The following is a 20,602-nucleotide window of genomic DNA, read 5'->3' as shown; positions in this document are numbered from 1 at the left end:
GGCACAACACAGAGTGTAGTCTTAAAGTTGCTTAACAGTGGTCACTTAACAGGAATACCATCTGAGAAAAGCATTGTTAGGCAATTTCATCATCGTGCGAACATCAGTGTATGTACACAAACCTAGACGGTTTAAGACCTATTACACACCTAGGGTACACAGTATATAAGGCCATTTTTTTTTTTTGCTCATAGGCTATGAATCTGTACAGGGTGTCACTGTATTGAATACTGTAGGCAACTATAATGCAATGGTATCTGTTCACTGAAACACATCTAAACATTATAAAGGTACTGTGAAAGTACATTATTATATAACCTTATAGGACCACTGTTGTACATGTGGTCTGCTGTTTACTGAATCATCATTATGTGGTACATGACCATTTATCCACATAGAAGCATGTCTTTCAAGTCTCTGTTCGTTTTAATAGTCTTGGCCATGCGTGGTGGCTCACGCCTGTAATCCCAGCACTTTGGGAGGCTTAGGCGGGGCACATCTCTTGAGCCCGGGAGTCCAAGACCAGCCTGGGCAACATAGTGAGACCCTGTCTCCAAAAAAGAATTTAAAAATTAGCCAGGCATGGTGGCATATGCCTGTAGTCCCAGCTACTTGGGAGGCTGAGGTGGGAGAACTGATTGAGCTTGGGAGGTCAAGGTTGCAGTGAGCTGTGATCATGCCACTACAGCACTCCAGCCTGGGCAACAGAGCAAGACCTTGTCTCAAAAAAAGTCTTAAAAGATTTTCCTGCAAGAGCTAAATGCCAGTCCGGCATTACTAATACTATACTTCCAATCTAAGTATCTTTTTATGCTCCCTTACAATGCATTTTAGGTTATGTTCCGAGACAATCGCTGGATTATCTATCTGGAAGGGTACACAGGAACCTGTAACACTGGTTGCCTCTGTCAAGGACAACTGAGTGGCTGGGGAACAAAGTGGAAGGGTGGGGGACTCTTTACTGAATACCATGTTGAATTCTGTTCTGTGTGAATGTATTACCTATTAAAAGTTAAATTTAAAAAAAGTACCACCAGGCTATGGAAGCTGCCAGTTCTTTTCCTCAGTGCTCTGTAAAAAATTAATCACTGACTACAAAACCAAGTGAATACTGGAAAGGAAATGAGAAGTCTATCTACCTGGAGAACATTAATCCCTTCTAATAGGAAAGACGCAATCACTGAGATTCATGCTGCATGTGTGTGAAAAGGTACACAATGTTTATATTCTTTATTCTTATAGCTTCTGACAAGTTGTGTGAGAGACAAAAGCAAAGCTGGAAAAGCAGCTGAAAACTTCTAGGGAATAACTTTAGTAACTTAGTAGAGGAGGCTAAAGCATACAGACAATTCATGAACAATTTCTCTTCAAGCCATGAGACACACACACAGGTTAATAATTTTTTTTTTTTTTTTTTTTTAGATGGAGTCTCACTCTGTCACCCAGGCTGGAGTGCAGTGGCACGATCTCAGCTCACTGCAACCTCTGCCTCCCGGGTTCAAGCAATTCTCTGACCTCAGCTTCCTGAGTAGCTGGGATTACGGGCACGCACCACCACACCCAGAACATTTTTGTATTTTTAGTAGAGACAGGGTTTCACCATGTTGGCCAGGCTGTTCCTGAAATCCCGACCTCAGGGGATCCGCCCACCTTGGCCTCCCAAAGTGCTGGGATTACAGGTGTGAGCCACTGTGCCCGGCTCAGGTTAATAATTCTTAAGGTACTCAATTGACTAGATTGATATTTCTTTAATGTTTACTTCATAAATTAGTGTTATCTAATACAGCATTTAAAATGCTTACATTTAAGCGTGTGGGGTAATGAGAATAGCATAACGAAGGGAAAGCATTCATGGGGATGTCAGTTCTCTGCACAAAGACACCACATATAGCCCTCTACTGTAATGCAGGGGGAGCTAACTCTGGGACCTACAGATGCCTGAAATCTCTGAAATTGAACACATTCTTATATGCAGGCATCTTGCTGGAAGAGAGACAAAGGATATACCACTAGACCTGGACTGACCAGAAACCCAATTCCAATTCTCTTTAGCTGTGTGATGTGTGAAATCTTTGCCTGTTTCCTTATCTGAAAAATGTGGATAATACCGCCTATCCTAGGGAGTTACTTTGAGGATTAAATAATATACACACAGCTCTTAGTCCATTGCTTACCTTATGGTAAATGGTAAATGAATGACAGCTATTTCTATAATCAAAGTTCCCTGATAAGGGTACCCACTGTACTGATGTATTCTACTACCAAAGCAAGCGCAGGATTTGCGGGGTGTGCAAGGGGGAAGGGAGGGAGTGTAGTCTGAAGGGAGCAGGGCAAGTCAAACACCTGTAATGAGAACAGAAACACTGACAACCCAAATGTATAATTTCCTGTCACAGATTTATTAAAATGTTAAATAAAAACAATCCTCCTACTCAGCGGGTGAAAACCTCAGCGGTTCACACCTCTTTATCTGAAAACAAAAGCTAGCCATTTATACCTGTATTTTGTTTACTATCCTTAGACCATTACCCCACTAGTGATGAATAGTAAATTATTATAATGGAATTAAGAATATCATTGAAGGGAAAAATCAAAGCTTTTGGGGTACAGCCATGTAATTATGTTTTTCAGCCAGGAGTGGTGGCTCACGCCTGTAATTCCAAAACTTTGGGAGGCCGAGGTGGGTGGATCACTTGAGGTCAGGAGTTTGAGACCAGCCTGGCCAACATGGTGAAATCCCATCTCTACTAAAAATACAAAAAATTAGCCAGGCGTGGTGGCGGACGCCTCTAATTCCAGCTACTTGGGAAGCTGAGGTAGGAGAATCACTTGAACCCAGGAGGCAGAGGTTGCAGTGAGCTGAGATTGCACCACTGCACTCCAGTCTGGGCAACAAGGCTGAAACTCCATATATATATATAAAAAGTTTTTCAGAAAACTTTCTGGTATCTTCTGGTTGGTTACCTCTAACTTTCTGATATCTTCTGGTTGGTGCTCCCTTCAAAACAGTGCACCTCACAGATGATTTCTCCTCAGAGATCATATTCCCTCTTCCCCCTACCTGGGGAAGAGTAGCTCTAGAATCACAAGGACCAGGATTCAAATCTTGGCCCTAACACCTTCTAGCTGTAACATGGTAATGCAATGGTATTTGTTCATCTAAACACATCTAAACATTAAAAAGGTACAGTGGAAGTATTTTATAACCTTATAGGACAACCATTGTACGTGTGGTCTGCTGTTGACTGAAACATCATTATGTGGTACATGACTATTTATCCATATAGAAGCATATCTTTCAAGTTCCTGTCCCTTTTAATAGTCTTGGCCACGCATAGTGGCTCAGGCATGTAATCCCACATATTTTTGGTACCCAGTTTGGCTGTAAATGGAGGAAAAACCTACCATAGAGGACAACGTGAGTAAAGTGCTTGACACAGTGCCCGAAAAAGAACAGATGCCCTACAAATTCTCCTGAACAAATGAATACACAGAGCATAAAACTTTTAAAAATTAGTAATTTTGATATAAAATTTACAGATTTCACCTACTTACAGCAGAATGTATGTACTTTTAAGACTCTCACTATTTCTAGAACATTTCTTACAGTCTTTGCATGCTGCAGCCAAAGAGAGCTTTTAGAAAATACAAATGTAATCAGGCCACAAGATTTACGATAGTGAGGATAAAGCCAACTGTCTCAGTTTAGTATACTGAATTCTTTATCTTACAGCCGTGTTTACCTCTGTTGCCTCATTTCTTGCCACACCTCTTTACAACCCCAGCCTCTCCAGCCAAAAAGACCTAGCTCTCATTTATCTCTAGGCCAGTTCCTGCTGCCTGATACGCTCGCTTTCACCTCCAATCTTTGCTTAACTCCTACTCATTCTCCAGGTCTCATTCTCTGGGAAGTTTCTGATACGTCCTCCTGCCCTCCCCTTCCATATTGGGGTCTGGGGCTTCTCATCCTCCTAGGTACTCCCCCAGCATCCAGTGTTCTATTAGGGCACTCACACTGTAACTGCCTATTGGTACTTAACACTGGACTATACTTTTCTTCTTTTTTTTGTTTTGTTGAGACAGAGTCTTGCCCTGTTGCCCAGGCTGGAGTGCAGTGGCGTCATCTCAGCTCACTGCGACCTCCGACTCCCAGGTTCAAGCGATTCTCCTGCCTCAGCCTCCCAAGCAGTTGGGATTACAGGTGCCCACGACCACGTCCAGCTAATTTTTGTATTTTTAGTAGAGACAGGGTTTCACCATGTTGGCCAGACTGATGGACTATCGTTTTCATTACTTTAATCTCAGGTTCTGGCACACAGTAAGAGCTCAGTAAGTGTTTGTTAAATGAGTATAGGAATCATGGTGCTAATTCTATACCAAGGGGCTTATTTGAGTTGATAGGCTATATCTTTTTTAGCTCCAATAATGTCCCATTGTTACCTTTATTTGCTTGAAAACTAGGACAGCAGCTGTTCTCTCAGGTTTATAGACCTAATGTGATGATCAGATTTATAATACTGTATCCATCTACTTTTATTTAATCTACTGCCTCTAAAAATTTGACATCAAAATGTAGTTTAGAAGTGGTGTTCACACCACGGAAAACTTTAGCTTCTTATTATTTTTACTGTTCATACTTATAAACAAAATACTATCAGTCTAGGGTTTAAGATGAGGCATAAAAATAACAACTAATCATGCAGTTTAGCTTAGAAAAATTTCTGACTGCTCATAATTAGATACAAGCTCAGATGTCAAAAGATCTAGAAAAACAAGGTAATGCCCATGTACTTTACAGAGATAATTTAGTGAATCAGTTTCAAAATTCAGCACTGTTCTTTAATGTAAACAATGTAAATGTCAATTAGAAAGGAACACTGACAACGAAAACCTAATAGAAAAACCAAACAAACCACTTCAGAAAAGGCCATTATGTTGAAGATGAATATCGCTAGAAACAAAGACATTGAAGTGTGCAAATATATTTTCAGTTTTTTGGCACTACTTTCAGATGTATATTTCACCCTTAAATTTCATGACATGTATAACATTTATCAGAAGTTTTATAAACATAAACATGTCAATAATTAAGTATGAGATACATAAAAATGTTTTAATGCAAAGAATCATAACAGAGCTCAAAGTCTTTTAATATATCAAGTAATCCCCTTGTGGAGACATATTTAGTAAGGCCAGCCCATGTTAATTTACAACAGAGACCAAATATATGAAAAAATGGTTGAAGCCAAGCAGTTTCTGGACAGTTTATACACTGAGTGTTTTAGCAGTCCCATCATATATATACTCTGAACTAAGATTCGGTCCTTTGAAGGTATTATTTATAAAAAGGCACCTTTTTTTTTTTTTTTTTTCTTTTGAAACAGATCTTGCTCTGTCATCCAGGCTGAATCACAACTCACTGTAGCCTTGACCTCGGTGGACTCAAGCAATCCTCCCATCTCAGCCTTCTGAGTGGCTGGGACTATAGGTACCCACCACCATGGCCAGCTAATTTTTGTTTTGTTCTGTTTTTGAGACAGGGTCTTACTCTGTCAGCCAGGCTGGAGTGCAGTGGCACAATCTTGGCTCACTGCAATCTGTGCTTCTTCGGCTCTTGATCCTCCCACTTCAGCCTCCCAAAGAGCAGGGACCACAGGTGTGCACCACCATGCCTGGCTCTTTTTTTTTTTTTTTTTTTTTTTTTTTTTTTGTAGAGATGGAGTTTCACCATGTTATCCATGCTGATCTCAAACTCCTGGACTCAAGCAATCTGCCTGCCTTGGCCTCCCAAAATGCTAGGATTACAGGCATGAGCCACTGTGCCCTAATTTTCGTATTTTTTTTGTAGAGGCAGAGTTTCACCATGTTGCCTAGGCAGGTCTCAAACTCCTGGACTCAAGCCATCCACCCGCCTCAGCCTCCCAAAATGCTGGGATTACAGGCATGAGCCACCTCACCTAGCCCAAAAGGTACTTTTTGTTGATAGTAGTTATCACAGAGGAGTGAGACTTTGTAGTTCTTAAACACTTTTAGTATTATCTGTGTTATCTGACTACCCGACCTATTACTTATATTTTTAGACAGTAACCTAAAAAACATCAGTTATTCAAAAGTAAACTCTATATATATTGATACAAATATTTTCCCAAGGTTTATTAAGTATGAAAATAGTTATATAGTGTGATGTTATTTATAACAGAATAAGATATGCACATTAAAAACACACACAGACATGCACATATAAAGATTTGAAAGGAAAACCATCAAACTGGTCACAGTATATCACTAATAAGGATTTGGGAAAAGCATTGGTAGTAGACAAAAATACACTTTCTGATATGTTTCTGTATCATTTCTTTTTTCCCCCAGCAATGAGCATGAATTGTTTTTAAAATGAATTAATTCAGAGGTAAAGTTTTACCAGAGAGTTATTATAGGAGATGGTTTATTTATGAATGTTATCAATCGTATTATCTAAAGTCTGCTGAAGTGCAAAGTATACATGAAGCTTGATCATTGACTGTAGAGTAGGTGCTCAATACATTCTTGTTTTGAAGTTCATCTTTTGATCTGTTGAAATAGCCTTGGAGAGGTAGCGACTTAGGATTTGTTACCTCATTTCTATTACAGGAAGCATGATAGCAGTTACCACATAGGTTACTGTAAAGATTATGTGAGGTATTCCATAAAAAGATCTTAGTACAGTGTTTTCACAGTAACGGCTAAGTAATATCATTATCAATCTATCTTAATTCTTGGAATAGTTTCTTTTCCACTTCTACAACTAGAAGTAAACTGAATTCTTACATCTCGTGATAGGTCTACCTCTGGATGTTTTAGGAGGTAAGAGCAATGCTTTTTTTTTTTTTTTTTGAGACTGAGTCTTGCTCTGTTGCCCGGAGTGCAGTGGTGCAATCTCAGCTCAATACAACTTCTGCCTCCCGGGTTCAAGTGATTCTCCTGCCTCAGCCTCCCAAGTAGCTGGGATTACAGGCGTCCGCCACCACACCTGGCTAATTTTTGTATTTTTAGTAGAGATGGGGTTTCACGATGTTGGCCAGGCTGGTCTTGAACTTCTGACCACGTGATCTGCCTGCCTTGGCCTCCCCTAAAGGGTTGGAATTACAGGCATGAGCCACCACACCTGGCCTATGCTTGGTTTTAAGACAGAAACTTCAACTCTATCTCAACTCTGAGTTTGAAAAGCCAGGATATTTGTACAATGCAGAGGTTCTTCCTTCCGTCATTTTCCCTCTTTAGTCAGTAATGCCTCCTCCCCAGTTCTATTTTCCTTATACCAAATCATCTGTATCTTAGACTCCATTCATTTTGTATTCCTTGGTGATGCAAGGCATCACACCTGGCCTCAATTGATGTTAATTATTCTATTTTACTTTGAAAGTCATATATAAATGGTGGTATGTGCAAAGTGTAGTGAAGAACATATATCTCAGTAATTTAAGACAAATGTGATGCCGTAAGTTTACAAAGTCTGCTATTTTGCCTTCTCCCTCTATCTTTCGAATTTCATTATCAGAGAAAAGGTTTTGCTTGCTGAGAAAGGGTCCAACTAAACTTTGTATAATTTTTGTTGTTGCTGTTGTTTGTTTGTTTTGAGACATGGTCTGGCTATGTCGCCCAGGTTGGAGTGCAGTGGCACAATCTCAGCTCACTGAAACCTCTGCCTCCTGGGCTCAAGCTATGCTCCCATCTCAGCCTCCTGAGGAGCTGGGACTACAGGCGTGTGCCACCACACTCAGCTAATTTCTTTGTATTTTTTTTAGAGACGTGGTTTTGCCATGTTGCCAGGCTTGTCTTGAACTCCTGAGCTCAAGCTATCGGTCCGCCATGGCCTCCCAAAGTGTTAGGATTACAAGTGTGAGCCACCGTCCCCAGCCAAATTCTGCATTATTTTAAATAAAAAGACATTTAGACATTTAATGGACTCTACTACAAATTAACAGTGAGTATTTTAGAGATATCATTTCTTGTTATAGCTACAAAATACCTGATATATATTTACATTTTAAAAGTCATATAACAAGCTATAACATTTATTTATATACAATGTTTTGTTTTGGTTTGGTTTTGAGACAGTCTCTCACTCTATCACCCGGGCTGGAGTGCAGTAGCAGGATCTCAGCTCACTGTAAACTCCGCCTCCCTGGTTCGAGCAATTCTCGTGCCTCAGCCACCAGAGTAGCTGGGATTACAGGTGTGTGCCACCATGCCTGGCTGATTTTTGTATTTTTAGTAGAGAGGGGTTTCACTATGTTGGTCAGGCTGGTCTCAAACTCCTGGCCTTAAGTAATCTGCCTGCTTCGGCCTCCGAAAGTGCTGGGATTACAGGCATGAGCCATTGTGCCAGGCCAATACAATGTCTTTTAAGTATATAAATAAGGGTGAATAAACATTCCACTTTCAATAGACAAAGAAATACTGGCAACTCCTTAAAATTTTCTTTTCCCTTAATAAATCAAACAGGACAAGTAAGAAGTAAAAAGATACTTAATTTAGATTTAGAATTTCCAAGTTACTTTAACATTCTGAGTTATATAATTTACCATAAATTTAATTCTCATGCCAGGCACGGTGGCTCACGCCTGTAATCCCAGCACTTTGGGAGGCCGAGGTGGGCGGATCACAAGGTCAGGAGATCGAGACCATCCTGGCTAACACGGTGAAACCCCATCTCTACTAAAAATACAAAAAATTAGCCGGGCGTGGCGGCAGGTGCCTGTAGTCCCAGCTACTCGGGAGGCTGAGGCAGGAGAATGGCGTGAATCTGGGAGATGGAGCTTGCAGTGAGCCGAGATCGTGCCACTGCACTCCAGCCTGGGTGACAGAGTGAGACTCCGTCTCAAAAAAAAAAAAAAAAAAAAATTAATTCTCATTATTACTATACACTTTTATTATTAAATTTTAGATACATAATTAGTTCTTTGATCTAAATTATAAATTACTGCAGAATGAAAGACTGCCTCTGGATTAAACTTTTTTTGGCTTCAAAAGATGAACAGCATTAAACTGGCTTTTGAGAATTTTCTAAATTCAACTGATATTCTATTTTAAATCAATGAACCGACAAGTAAACAGTTAGTTGACGAGACAGGTTTTCTGACATTAAACTTCAACCGTGAATTAAATGGTAGAGCGTTATACCATTTAGACCATATGTAAACTACTTTTATAAATAATACTTCATATTTTGTTCCTATTCTGGGGTTAAGTGCTTTCATTTGTTTGCAACTCCTAGGGATAAAATTTATTACAACCCCCTGCTATCCCACTTCCCGTTTGTTTTTTTTTTTTTTTTTTTTTTTTAAAGAAAAGGATACTCAGCTTTCAAAGGTATTAAAAATAATTCGAAACATGTAACTGACAGTATACTAAGAACAAAGCAGTGTGCTAGGTTCTCAGGTTATTCAAAGATGACGAAGATTTTGATACACAACTTTGGGAGCATACAATACACTAGGTGATAGAGGAAATGAGACAGGTACCTAGGTAATTTCAAAACAAGTTAGAAGATATAAAACCCTAAGAACAATAAAAAGTGTTTTAGAAATTCTCAGGATGTAGAAAATACTTTTAACTTGGAATGGCTAAGCAAAACAAGGAAAGTAAGCATGTGAGTCTGGTCTTAAAGGTTAGGGTAGAATTTGGACATTTAATGATCAAAGGCAAAGATACCCCAGACAAATGAAAAGTGAGAGCAGCGGGTCACAGGTGAAGAGTTTGTAGTCCATGAAAAATGACTTAAGTTTTAAAACAAAAGATGCAATATTACATATATAAAATATAAACTTTTTATGTTTTATATATAAACATATATAAATATGAAACTGAGATTAACTCTTCATCTATGTTGCATGTTTGAAACCTGCATTTACTACTCTGATCTGTTGATAATGGTCTTTAGCTTGGCCCCATTCTTCTCTAGGAAGTACATTCAAATTTGCTGAAGAGGAAACAATTATAGATAGAAGTAAAATAAACTGTCAACTCAACAGAACTGAGACAGAGGGAAGAGTGTCAATATGTAGGTAGACAGTGGAGGTTGGGAAGAGGGTGAAATGGATGAGTGAGTGGGGACAGTAAGTCTTCCCTATTTTGCATTTGTTTCAAGCCACACACTCTTGGAAAGTGACCAAGTTGCTAAAGGAAAAAACGAGGTCATTGCTTTCAGTTGCTTCTGTTAGATTTCTAATTCAATAAAATATAATCACATCCATTATGACTAAAAATATGGGCAAATGCATTACAGAGTCCATTTTGGAACTAAAGTTATAAATAAATTTCATATTGTAAAGATTGAAAAATGCATTTGTGATCAAGATGAAAAAACAAAATCTGCAGTTTGAAGTCTACAGTAAATATGCATGTAGATGTTGGTGCTAATTCTAGGGTATTTTGCTCTGAGGTCAACAGTATTTATGACAAGGATGGTTAAAGTTCATGAGTTAATCTATAGTTCTCCTAAACAATGAACTTTTCCTCAAAAAATTACCAATGAATGGTATACTCTTACTGTTCTCACATTTTCAGAGCTGTTTAACCAGTATATGCTAAGGTCATTATGAAAAGTCAAAGTGATCAAACATGTGGTCCTTCTTGGAGACTCTTCCAATCTAGCCATCTCTTTTGGAATTTTAAATACTAGTCTTTTAAATATAGGTACTGCTACCAATCAGGCTTCTTACGCTGCTATAGCAGAAAACAACTCTAGTTGGCTTAAAGAGAAAAGGAATTTATCTGAAAGGACATTGTTAATCCACAGTGTTGCTGGAAAAATCTGGAGACCTAGCTCAGTAAACATGGACTAAGAAAGGCTGCAGAATGAGGACTCCACCACATGGAAGCCCAGTGAAGACCCTGAGTTGCCTGGGACCCTGGCCACTAAAGCTCCTACATTCTGTCCCTGGACAGTGAATGTCATCGATGGCACCACTGCCATGGCCTTCTCTCCTTTTCCACTAGATGCTGCTGCCCCACTCTGCTTCCAGAAAAAATTCTCTATAGTCCCTGCTTTTCTGTACCACTAACCCTGACTAGAGAAGGCTGCAGAAAAAAGTTTATGACCTTTAAGGCTTTTCTACTGGGAGGTGGGCTCTGCCTCCTATGAAGACCTACACAGTAAGGCTAGGAAGAAGGTCCTAATGCTGGGCACCCAGAAAAGTCAAATGACTAATATAGGAATGCTATCTATTCAGGAAACAATGGCTGAAACAGTACAAAGCCCCTGTTCTCTGGCTAAGTGCTCTGAAGCAAAGTTTGAGTGACCTACTCAGATCCCTGACTCTACAGCCTTATTAAACCTCCTAGCTGAGCCCACATTACCCTCAACCCAAGTCGGGGGTAATGATTTGTTGTTCAGCAACAAATTGGGCTCACAGCTGAGGCTTCTACAAGTTGATGTTTCAATCACTAGTTTTCTGTTTTGTTCTTAAGAGTAGGCCACAGCCTCTCACCCTCATCCCTGGAAATCGGGTCTAGTATTTCTCCCTTCTCCTACCATGCCCAAATTCCTGGGCCTAGAGTCAGAAGAGCTGGTATGAGTTACAGCTTCGTGACTTCCAAACCTGGGAAAAGGCTAGTTAATAATCTCTGAGCCCCACCACATTCATAGGATGACCAATGGAGATAAGTAACAGCCCTCTGTACATTCAAATTATAAGCATGAGCTCATTAGTTAACAGACCTCAAAGATATGATAAAGGCTCCAGTTCTTTAGGATTGTGGCCTTCTCTTGGTCTCTCTGGTTCTTATGGGCACTGATGTCATATCTTTACATTTAAAAAGTTAATTTTGGGTCAGGCATGGTGGCTCATGCCTGTAATACCAGCACTCTGGGAGGCCGAGGCAGGTGGATCACCTGAGGTCAGGAGTTTGAGACCAGCCTGGCCAACATAGCAGAACCCCATCTCTACTAAAAACACAAAAAATTAGCTGGGCATGGTGGCAGGCACCTGTAATCCCAGCTACTTGGGAGGCTGAGGCAGAATCACTTGAACCCGGGAGGCAGAGGTTGCAGTGAGCCAAGATTGGGCCATTGCACTCCAGCCTGGGTGACAGAGCGAGACTCTGTCTCAAAAAAAAAAAAAAAGTTAACCTTGTAATCAAAGTAGTATATGCTCATCATTTAAAAAGTCTGGTAGTAACACAATGCTAACCCTAAACCCCTCCCCATCTCCCCACCCCGTCCTACATCCCTTTCACTTTTAGTTCTGCTCCCCAGAGGTAACTACTCTCAATTCTTTAGCTCTTTCTCCCAGTAATTACCTCTCCATATTACTGTTTTTTTTTGTTTGTTTTTTGTTTTTTTTTTTGAGACAGAGTCTCACTCTGTCGCCCAGGCTGGAGAGCAGTGGCGCAATCTCGGCTCGCTGCAAGCTCCGCCTCCCAGGTTCACGCCATTCTCCTGCCTCAGCCTCTCTGAGTAGCTGGGACTACAGGCGCCCGCCACCACGCCCGGTTAATTTTTTGTATTTTTAGTACAGACGGGGTTTCACTGTGGTCTAGATCTCCTGACCTTGTGATCCGCCCGCCTCGACCTCCCAAAGTGCTAGGATTACAAGCGTGAGCCACCGCGCCCGGCCTATTGTTTTTATTAAATCAATATTCAGTGTTTATAATTAGTGCTTACCGCTGAGCCATGCTGTATACTAAAATTATACATTCTTTCATATGTAATGTTAAATTTATCTTGGAAATATTCATTCTTCTTTTTCCATTTGCTTCATTTTCTATGAACTTATTGCTAATTCTTCATAAATGCACCACAAGAGCCATAAAATTGCTTTGTCATTTGCTATTTAATGTTCAAACATTGAAAGTAACTGACTTCTTCCCAGACACCTCTTTCCTTGGAGACTTTCACCCTCCCGGTCTGGGCTAGACTGAATGCCCACTAGACCTACTGTGTGGCTGATGCCTGGGATCTCCCTTTGCTTCCTTCCCGTGTTGGAGCCCATTTTCTAGATCCTCCACTTCTTTGTTCTTGGTTTGCTCCGTCATTTGGTGGAATACGTTCCCAGCAGCTGCCTGAGTGGGGAAGCAGGGGAAATATCCCTACACAGGCAGTTTTTCGAGGTATGACTGAAAAATGCCTTTATTTAGCCTTACACTTGATTGACTGTGTGGCTAAATATAGGATTTTGTGTTTAAAATAATGTTCCATCAGCTTTTCTTCACTGTATTGTGGTATTCAGTTGTTGCTACTGAAAATCTCAATACCATCTGATTCCTATTTCTTGCATGGAACCTAATTCTTCTCCTCCCTGCAACATTTAAAAATTGTCTCTTTTTCCCTAGTGCTCTGAAAAAGAAACTTTTTATATAGAAATTCCTTTAGTTTTGGAAATATTTCTTATATTACTCCTTAGATACTGTCTTCTCTTCACTTTTCTCTGGTATATATTTCTAAAGCGACTATTTGTTAGATGTTAGACCCTGGATGAATACTCTAGTTTTATTTGTCTCCACTCATCTCTTTATTATTATTTACTTTCTAGATTTCCTCAACTGTACCTTTCAATGCTTCCATTATATCTTTCATTTCTGCTATCTTATTTCTAAAAGCTCCTGTTTTTACTTTAATAGCATCCTGCTTATGTCTCACTGATTCCATAAAAAGTTCTTTTATATAAGGATATTTTGATTCTACTGAAGTTTTCTTCTGCTCCCTTCATTGTCTGTTTCCTCCAGGACTTTTGTTCTTTTTGCTCTGATCTCTGTCTCAATTTGGAAGGTTTCCTCAAATGTCCAGTTATCCTTGGATGGGTTTTCATATGTAAGACTGAGGCAGTAAACAGCTGTTTGAAAGCTCTGCTGCACAGGCAGGCCTGCTGACTGTAGTCTCCTCTGTAAAACAAATGGAAGGCAAGCTGGCTTTTTCATTTTATAACCCGAGTGTAATTTCATTGTGGAAACCCAAAACATCAGTATCTGTAAGTATATATACTTTTGAGCTGTTCACCATTTCCAGGACTCCAGTTTCTTCTTGTATTTGCCTGGCTGGTATTACAGCAGGGGTTAAGGAAGTAGGTGATTTCACCATAGGGTTTCACATAATTTATAGATTTCAACCCTGTGCCACATCCCTACCCTCTTCTGTAGCTATTTCCAGATTTGGAATCTCTCTAATTTCTTTAGAAAATTCAGAAAATTTTAGAAGATCTCAGGTCTCCTGTGTTTTGTTGTGGGGGCAGTAGCAGAGAGGCGAATTGAGGGGGCGGGGACAAGGGCATGTCACCTTGTTGCAAGTGATAGTAATGCAAGAACAGACAAATGGACCACTGGGACAAAATGGAGATTGAGTACTGATGCATGAATACAATCCACGCATACACAGCAGCTTTAAGAGTGGCACAAATCAGGAATAGGGAATTAGTAGGGAATACTTGGCTCACTATATGGAGAAGAACAAAACCACATCCTTTTCTAATACCATACATAAAGATGAATTCCAGGGTTGGGGAAAGGGTCTGATCACTCAGTATTCAGACTTAAAATCAACTCTGTCTTTTTAGTTCTATGCTATGCATATCCCTTCTTTCCAGAGTATTTAGTTCCACCTGGCCTGAGCCACACCAGAGCTCTAACAGGTGAACTGCCTCACTTCTCCTCAGTAGCCCCCTTTACAGCATCTAATTACAGGCTGCTCCTCTGTTAAGCCAGTAATCAAGTCTCTATCTGCTTTCCATTTTCCAAAAATTTCAACATCTTCTTCCCCATTGTTGTTTTCTTCTTAGGTATCTTTGTCTCTTTGTCCTTGAGAGTTTATATTTGTTTTATTCCTTCACTATGATAATAGGGCTTTGAAGGAAATAAAATTAAACATATTCAATTTGTTATGTTTAAATGAAAATCAAGTGAAGTTAGATCTGGTCCTAAATGCCAGGCCTGTAAGTTGAGGCCCTGTTATCTACTTGCGATTGCCTACTGCCTGCTCCTCCCTACTGATATAAAACACATTCTCTGTGTAGGCCAAGAATCCCAACCCTCTGGGCTTTTTTTTTTTTTTGAGACAGTCTCACTCAGTTGCCTAGGCTTGGAGCGCAGTGCTGTGATCTCGACTTATTGCAACATCCGCCTCCTAGGTTTAAGCAATTACTGCGCCTCAGCCTCCCTAGTAGCTGGGATTACAGGTATGCACCACCACGCCCAGCTAATTTTTGTAGTTAGAGACGGGGGTTTCACCATGTTGGCCAGGCTGGTCTTGACCTCCTGACTTCAGGTGATCCACCTGCCTTGGCCTCCCAAAGTGCTGGGATTACAGGTGTTTGAGCCACCGCACCTGGCCCCAAGAATCCTTTCTTTTACCCACCTGCCAAACCACTCTAGCTGTCTGCCAATACTGCCTTTTTATTTTTATTTTTTTGAGACGGAGTCTCACTCCATCGCCCAGGTTGGAGTGCAATGGTGTGATCTCAGCTCACTGCAAGCTCTGCCTCCTGGCCTCAGGCCATTCTCCTGCCTCAGCCTCCCAAGCAGCTGGGACTACAGGCACCTGCCACCATGCCTGGCTAATTTTTTGTATTTTTAGTAGAGATGGGGTTTCACCTCGTTAGCCAGGATGGTCTTGATCTCCTGACCTCGCGATCTGCCCGCCCCAGCCTCCCAAAGTGCTGGGGTTACAGGTGTGAGCCACTGCACCTGGCCTTTTTTTTTTTTTTTTAAAGACAAAGTCTCACTCTATCACCCGGGCTGGAGTGGAGTGGTGCAATCTTGGCTCACTGCCACCTCCCCCTCCTGGGTTCAAGTAATTCTCGTGCCTCAGCCTCCCGGGTAGCTGGGATTACAGGTGTGTGCCACCACACCCAGCTAATTTTTTTTGTATTTTTATTTTTTTGAGATGGAGACTCACTCTGTCGCCCAGGTTGGTGTGCAGTGGTGCGATCTCAGCTCACTGCAACCTCCATCTCCCAGGTTCAAACGATTCTCCTGCCTCAGCCTCCCGAGTAGCTGGGACTAGAAGCGTGTACCACCATGCCTGGCTAATTTCTGTATTTTTTGGTAGAGATGGGGTTTCACCATGTTGGTCAAGCTGGTCTTAAACTCCTGGCCTCAAGTGATCCATCCACCTCGGCCTCCCAAAGTGCTGGGATTACAAGAGTGAGCCACTGTGCTAAGTCTAATTTTTTTTTTTTTTTTGGTAGAGACGAGGTCTCACTATATTGCCCAAGCTGGTCTTGAACTCCTGGGCTCAAGTGATCCTCCTGCCTCAGCCTCCCAAAGTGCTGGGATTACAGGTGTGAGCCACCACACCTGGCTTAGTAAAATTACTTTTTAAACTTAAGGTTATTTTTAGAAAAAAACTATATGGTAGTGAGACATATGTTGAGGTGATTATTATAGTTTAGCAGCTAACATTTACTGAATGTTTACTATGTAACAGGTGCTATTCAGATCATTTAACATATATTATTTCCTTTAATCATCATAGCTTATAGGGTTTACTATCTTTATTTTACAAATGAGAAAAGAGGGGCTTAGGCTATGTGACTTGATTAAGGTCAAACTAAGACACAGTAGAGAACTGAAACCCAGTCTGTCTGGTTCTAGAACCTGAATTCTTGAGCTTTATGGTATAAAATCCTACCTCAAGTGACCTAACATTTTTCTTCCTATGGAAATAAGATCAGAATTATGTTAAAGTTACAGTCTTTTATAAACCTTAGTATGAATATTTCATGGGTATGGGGGAAAGATATGCCCCACATGGGTTACAAAAAACAAAACCAGAATAACTCAAACTCTATTTTGAGTAACAAAGGGAAAAAGAAGAGCATATATCCACATTTAAGGGAATATTTGTACACAAGTTTTTTTTTTTTGCTTGTTTTAAGTAACCAGATTAGGTAATGCAAAAAGTATTATTTTATATCTTTAAATACACTGAATAAAATATAACTTTTAGCTAAACACTAAAAAAAAAAAAAAAAAAAAGAAATTGACTCAAGATAAACTCTAGTTAAATAAGCAAGTATTACCAAAGATCTTAGATTTGGCTGACAATTTTACTTTGCATCTAAAACTTAAAAAAACCTGCAAGGTGTGGTGGCTCATGCCTGTAATCCCAGCACCTTGGGAGGCCGAGGCAGGTGGATCACCTGAGGTTAGGAGTTTGAGACCAGCCTGGCCAACATGGTGAAACCCTGTCTCTACTAAAAATACAGAAATTAGCTGGGCATGGTGGCAGAAGCCTGTAATCCCAGCTACTCAAGAGGCTGAGGCAGGAGAATCACTTGAATCCAGGAGGCAGGGGTTGCAGTGAGCCGAAATTGTGCCATTGCACTCCAGCCTGGGTGACAAGATCAAGACTCCGTTTTTAAAAACAAACAAACAAAAAAACATATATTAAAGAATGCTTTCTCATACAAGGTCTATATAATTTGGTTTCTTATTAAAAGGCATCAAAAATAAAAATATTTTGAGAAAATATAGATTATTATATCTTTTTGGTAATGTTGCAAACTTCAAATTTTTCTGTAGAAGCATTTTCTGACAAATTTGGTTTTACAGAAAAAAACAGTAGCTTAAACTGCTACTCTATTTTTGATAACATATTTTTCCTACAGTTTGACACCTAAATAGTCTATTATTGATACAATGATTCTTATTCTAAACTAATAAAATGTTTTAATGACATTTTGATTGTTGTAATAAAACATCTATTATAAAAGGATTATGGTAAAGTAAGGTTTTAGAAGATTCTTTATGTAAATGAAATCTCAACATTTTCCCACTCACGTTTATCAACGCCTTCTTCTGAATAACCTCCCATTTACTGAGATTTTTTAAAAATAGAGCTGAGTTCTCACTATGTTGCCCAGAGTAGAGTGCAGTAGCTATTCACAGGTATGATCACAGCTCATTGCAGCCCTGAACTCCTGACCTCAAGCGATCTTCCTGCCTCAGCCTCCTGAGTAGACAGAACTACAACCACACACCACTGAAACTGGCTTAATGTTGTTATTTAACTGGGGCTATTTTTCAATTTTCAAAGCCCTATTGATAGGCTGACTTAACCATATAATACATATTATTTTCAAGTTCAGTACTTAGCTTTCCTTATTTAAATTCATGTCTCCTACCCAAACCATTAATATTTTCTTCTAACTGGCAACTTCTAATGTTCTTTTAGCTAATATGCATTAGCTAAATTTCTCAAGTAGTCTCATGTCACATAGCTTATTTTCTTTTAATATATGGTCACAGAAAGCTAAGAATGCACTCTGTCAAAACAGCAAACTGTCTTTGCTCTCCTACAAAAGGTCTCTCTCCAGCTCTGAAATGTTAAGATTCTAACATTTACCAACAGATATATACTTCTTTTAATGTAACTTTCATGAATTTGTTTGCCTATAACACAAAAAACGTGCTGTCCTAATTTTTAAAAAATTTTAGTTTAAATTAAATAAAGAAGGCACATGAGTCTAGCGCTGTGTTTTACATGCTGTAGGCTGTGGCTTGATGTACAAGTTGAATCTAAAAATAAGATAAGGAATATTTTAAAATTTAAATTAGAAACCCTGCCCACTTCTGATTCAACTAAATTCGTATCTAAATGTGACTATCTTCATTTTTGTAATGAATTTTTATTCTTATCCAAACATTTAAACATCAACAAGGTACTCAACATAAATATGAGACTCAAAATGTGGGAAACTGGGCTCTTTCAAAGCTTGGGTGGAGAGGGTGTAGGCTGGTAATTATATATTCCCATACCTATCATCTTACATTAGGGAAGAAAGGACCTCAAGTCTCATTTAATGCTCTGAAGTCATTAGTATTGAATACTTGATTTTAATGGTAAATAAAGAACCACATTAATACTGACCCTCAATCTGTCTCAGATGTCATAACTGAAAGTTCAAAAAAAACTGCCCCTGTAACATCCCAAACACTGAAATCATAGAATATACTGGTTGTGTTTTCAATTTAGAAGATCAATACATAATTCTATAAATCAGAATTAAAAACCAGAACTTCATACCTTGTGCAAGCATGTTAAATTCCAAGAACAGTGCTATGTGGTAAAGTTCCATGGCTTCTTCTGCCCTGGTCATGTTTGGCTTCCCTGCGACGAGAGCCTGAACTTCACTGAGACTCCCCACAGAGGGGCTACAGTGCAAAACAGAGAGGTCCACCACGTCGGTATACATACAGTGTAATATCACTTTTGCATATTTTTTTGGTATAATGGACTCATCTAATATAATTCTTGTGGGAGTCCTCAAAGTTCGGTCTGTGATTTCTTCACCAGTTCGTATCCTTCTTTGTAATAAATTTCGAAAAAATGGGGACCGTGCAGAAATAACAGCCTTGTGGGCTTTGAGCTCTTCATCTAAACAGTTCTGATTGCCACCAAAAGCTTCAACCAGTTCAGAGTCTGAAGAAAAACTAAGGACGACATCATAATAACACATGTAATCAAAGAGTCCACGCATATCTACATCAAGGGAATTTGGTGTTCCAAATTCTTCACTAAGCTGAACAAGGATATCGACATTTTGAAACCTTGAGTCCTCCATTCCAAACTCTCCTGTATAAAGGTAGTGTAACAAAGCAGAAAACATGGGCATATCAATACCAGCTGTATTGATGTCCATTATTATCTCTGCCCCATACTCAGGTGAGGAAGAAAGCAGTGTTTTAAAAAACGGACACCTTGCTGCCAAAATGGCACGATGAACAGGAAAACAAGTTTCTTGAAATATTAAGTCTACATCAGTACAATACTTGTACTCATAAAGATCAGCCATATCTTTCTGCAATGTCCGGGCTTCTGGTCTAGCCAAACTGGCTTGTAGAGAAAGCTCCTTTAATGCTGACGTTCCCTCATATTCCTCCACTAATGCATTGACATCTCTAACATCCCACCCAGAGAGGAGTTCTCGCATCTGCTTGGCATGATCGGCAGACCTATTAGATTTCCGACGCTTAATAAACTTCTTTTTGAGGGTGGCAAGGCCAGAGGTTCTCTTTTTTTTGTCTTGTGGTTTCTCATGGCCATGGTCAAGGCTATACAACTTTGATTCGCAACCATAGCCTTGCTGAGAATAGGATGATGTCCCTAAGAAGAAAATTAAACAAATGAAAATTTGTTTCTTTTTTCTTAACATTCATTTTCAATGTTTACTTTAACATTTTTCATGCTGAAAAATTCTGTAAGCAGACATTACCGAACCACTCAAAATTGCATTTGTTTTTTATAAAGGAAGATAAAAAGCTCAAATAACTCATTTTAGTTTTCAATTTAATTCAATTTAATTTTTAGAGATGGAGTCTCACTCTGTTGCCCAAGCTGGAGTGCAGTGGCAAGATCATAGCTCACTACAGCCTCAAACTCCTGGGCTCAAGGGATTCTCCCCAACCTCAGCTTCCCAAGTGGCTGGAGTATAGGCGTGTGCCACCATGCCTGGCTAATTAAACTTTTTTTTTTTTTTTTTTTTTGTAGACATAGGGTCTCACTAATGTTGCTCAGGCTGGTCTTGAACTCCTGTCCTGGCCTCATGCAATCTTCCTGCCTTGGCCTCCTAAAGTGCTGGGATTACAGGTGTGAGCCATTGTGACTGGCCTACATTTTTTATATTAA

At 39.7% G+C, this 20,602-nt stretch overlaps 1 protein-coding gene across 4 annotated transcripts in view; it reads right to left on the bottom strand.

Annotated features, from left to right (window-relative positions):
• BTBD7 (BTB domain containing 7) overlaps positions 1-20,602 on the bottom strand; it is a 101,007-nt gene that overhangs the window by 39,816 nt on the left and 40,589 nt on the right. For 3 of the 4 annotated variants that reach the window (XM_055288337.2, XM_063643954.1, XM_063643953.1), the window contains exon 3: positions 19,001-20,080. In XM_055288337.2, the coding sequence (XP_055144312.1) occupies positions 19,001-20,080 (1,080 nt within the window). Of the gene's footprint in view, positions 1-12,796; positions 13,864-19,000; positions 20,081-20,602 lie in introns of those variants that run through there. The other variant, XM_055288339.2, reaches the window with a different exon arrangement.

The sequence above is a fragment of the Symphalangus syndactylus genome, chromosome 8 (genome assembly GCF_028878055.3).
Source record: "Symphalangus syndactylus isolate Jambi chromosome 8, NHGRI_mSymSyn1-v2.1_pri, whole genome shotgun sequence".
NCBI classification, from domain to species: domain Eukaryota; kingdom Metazoa; phylum Chordata; class Mammalia; order Primates; family Hylobatidae; genus Symphalangus; species Symphalangus syndactylus.
Note: the sequence above shows the minus strand (reverse complement) of the source record. Positions and strands in the feature narration are given on the sequence as shown.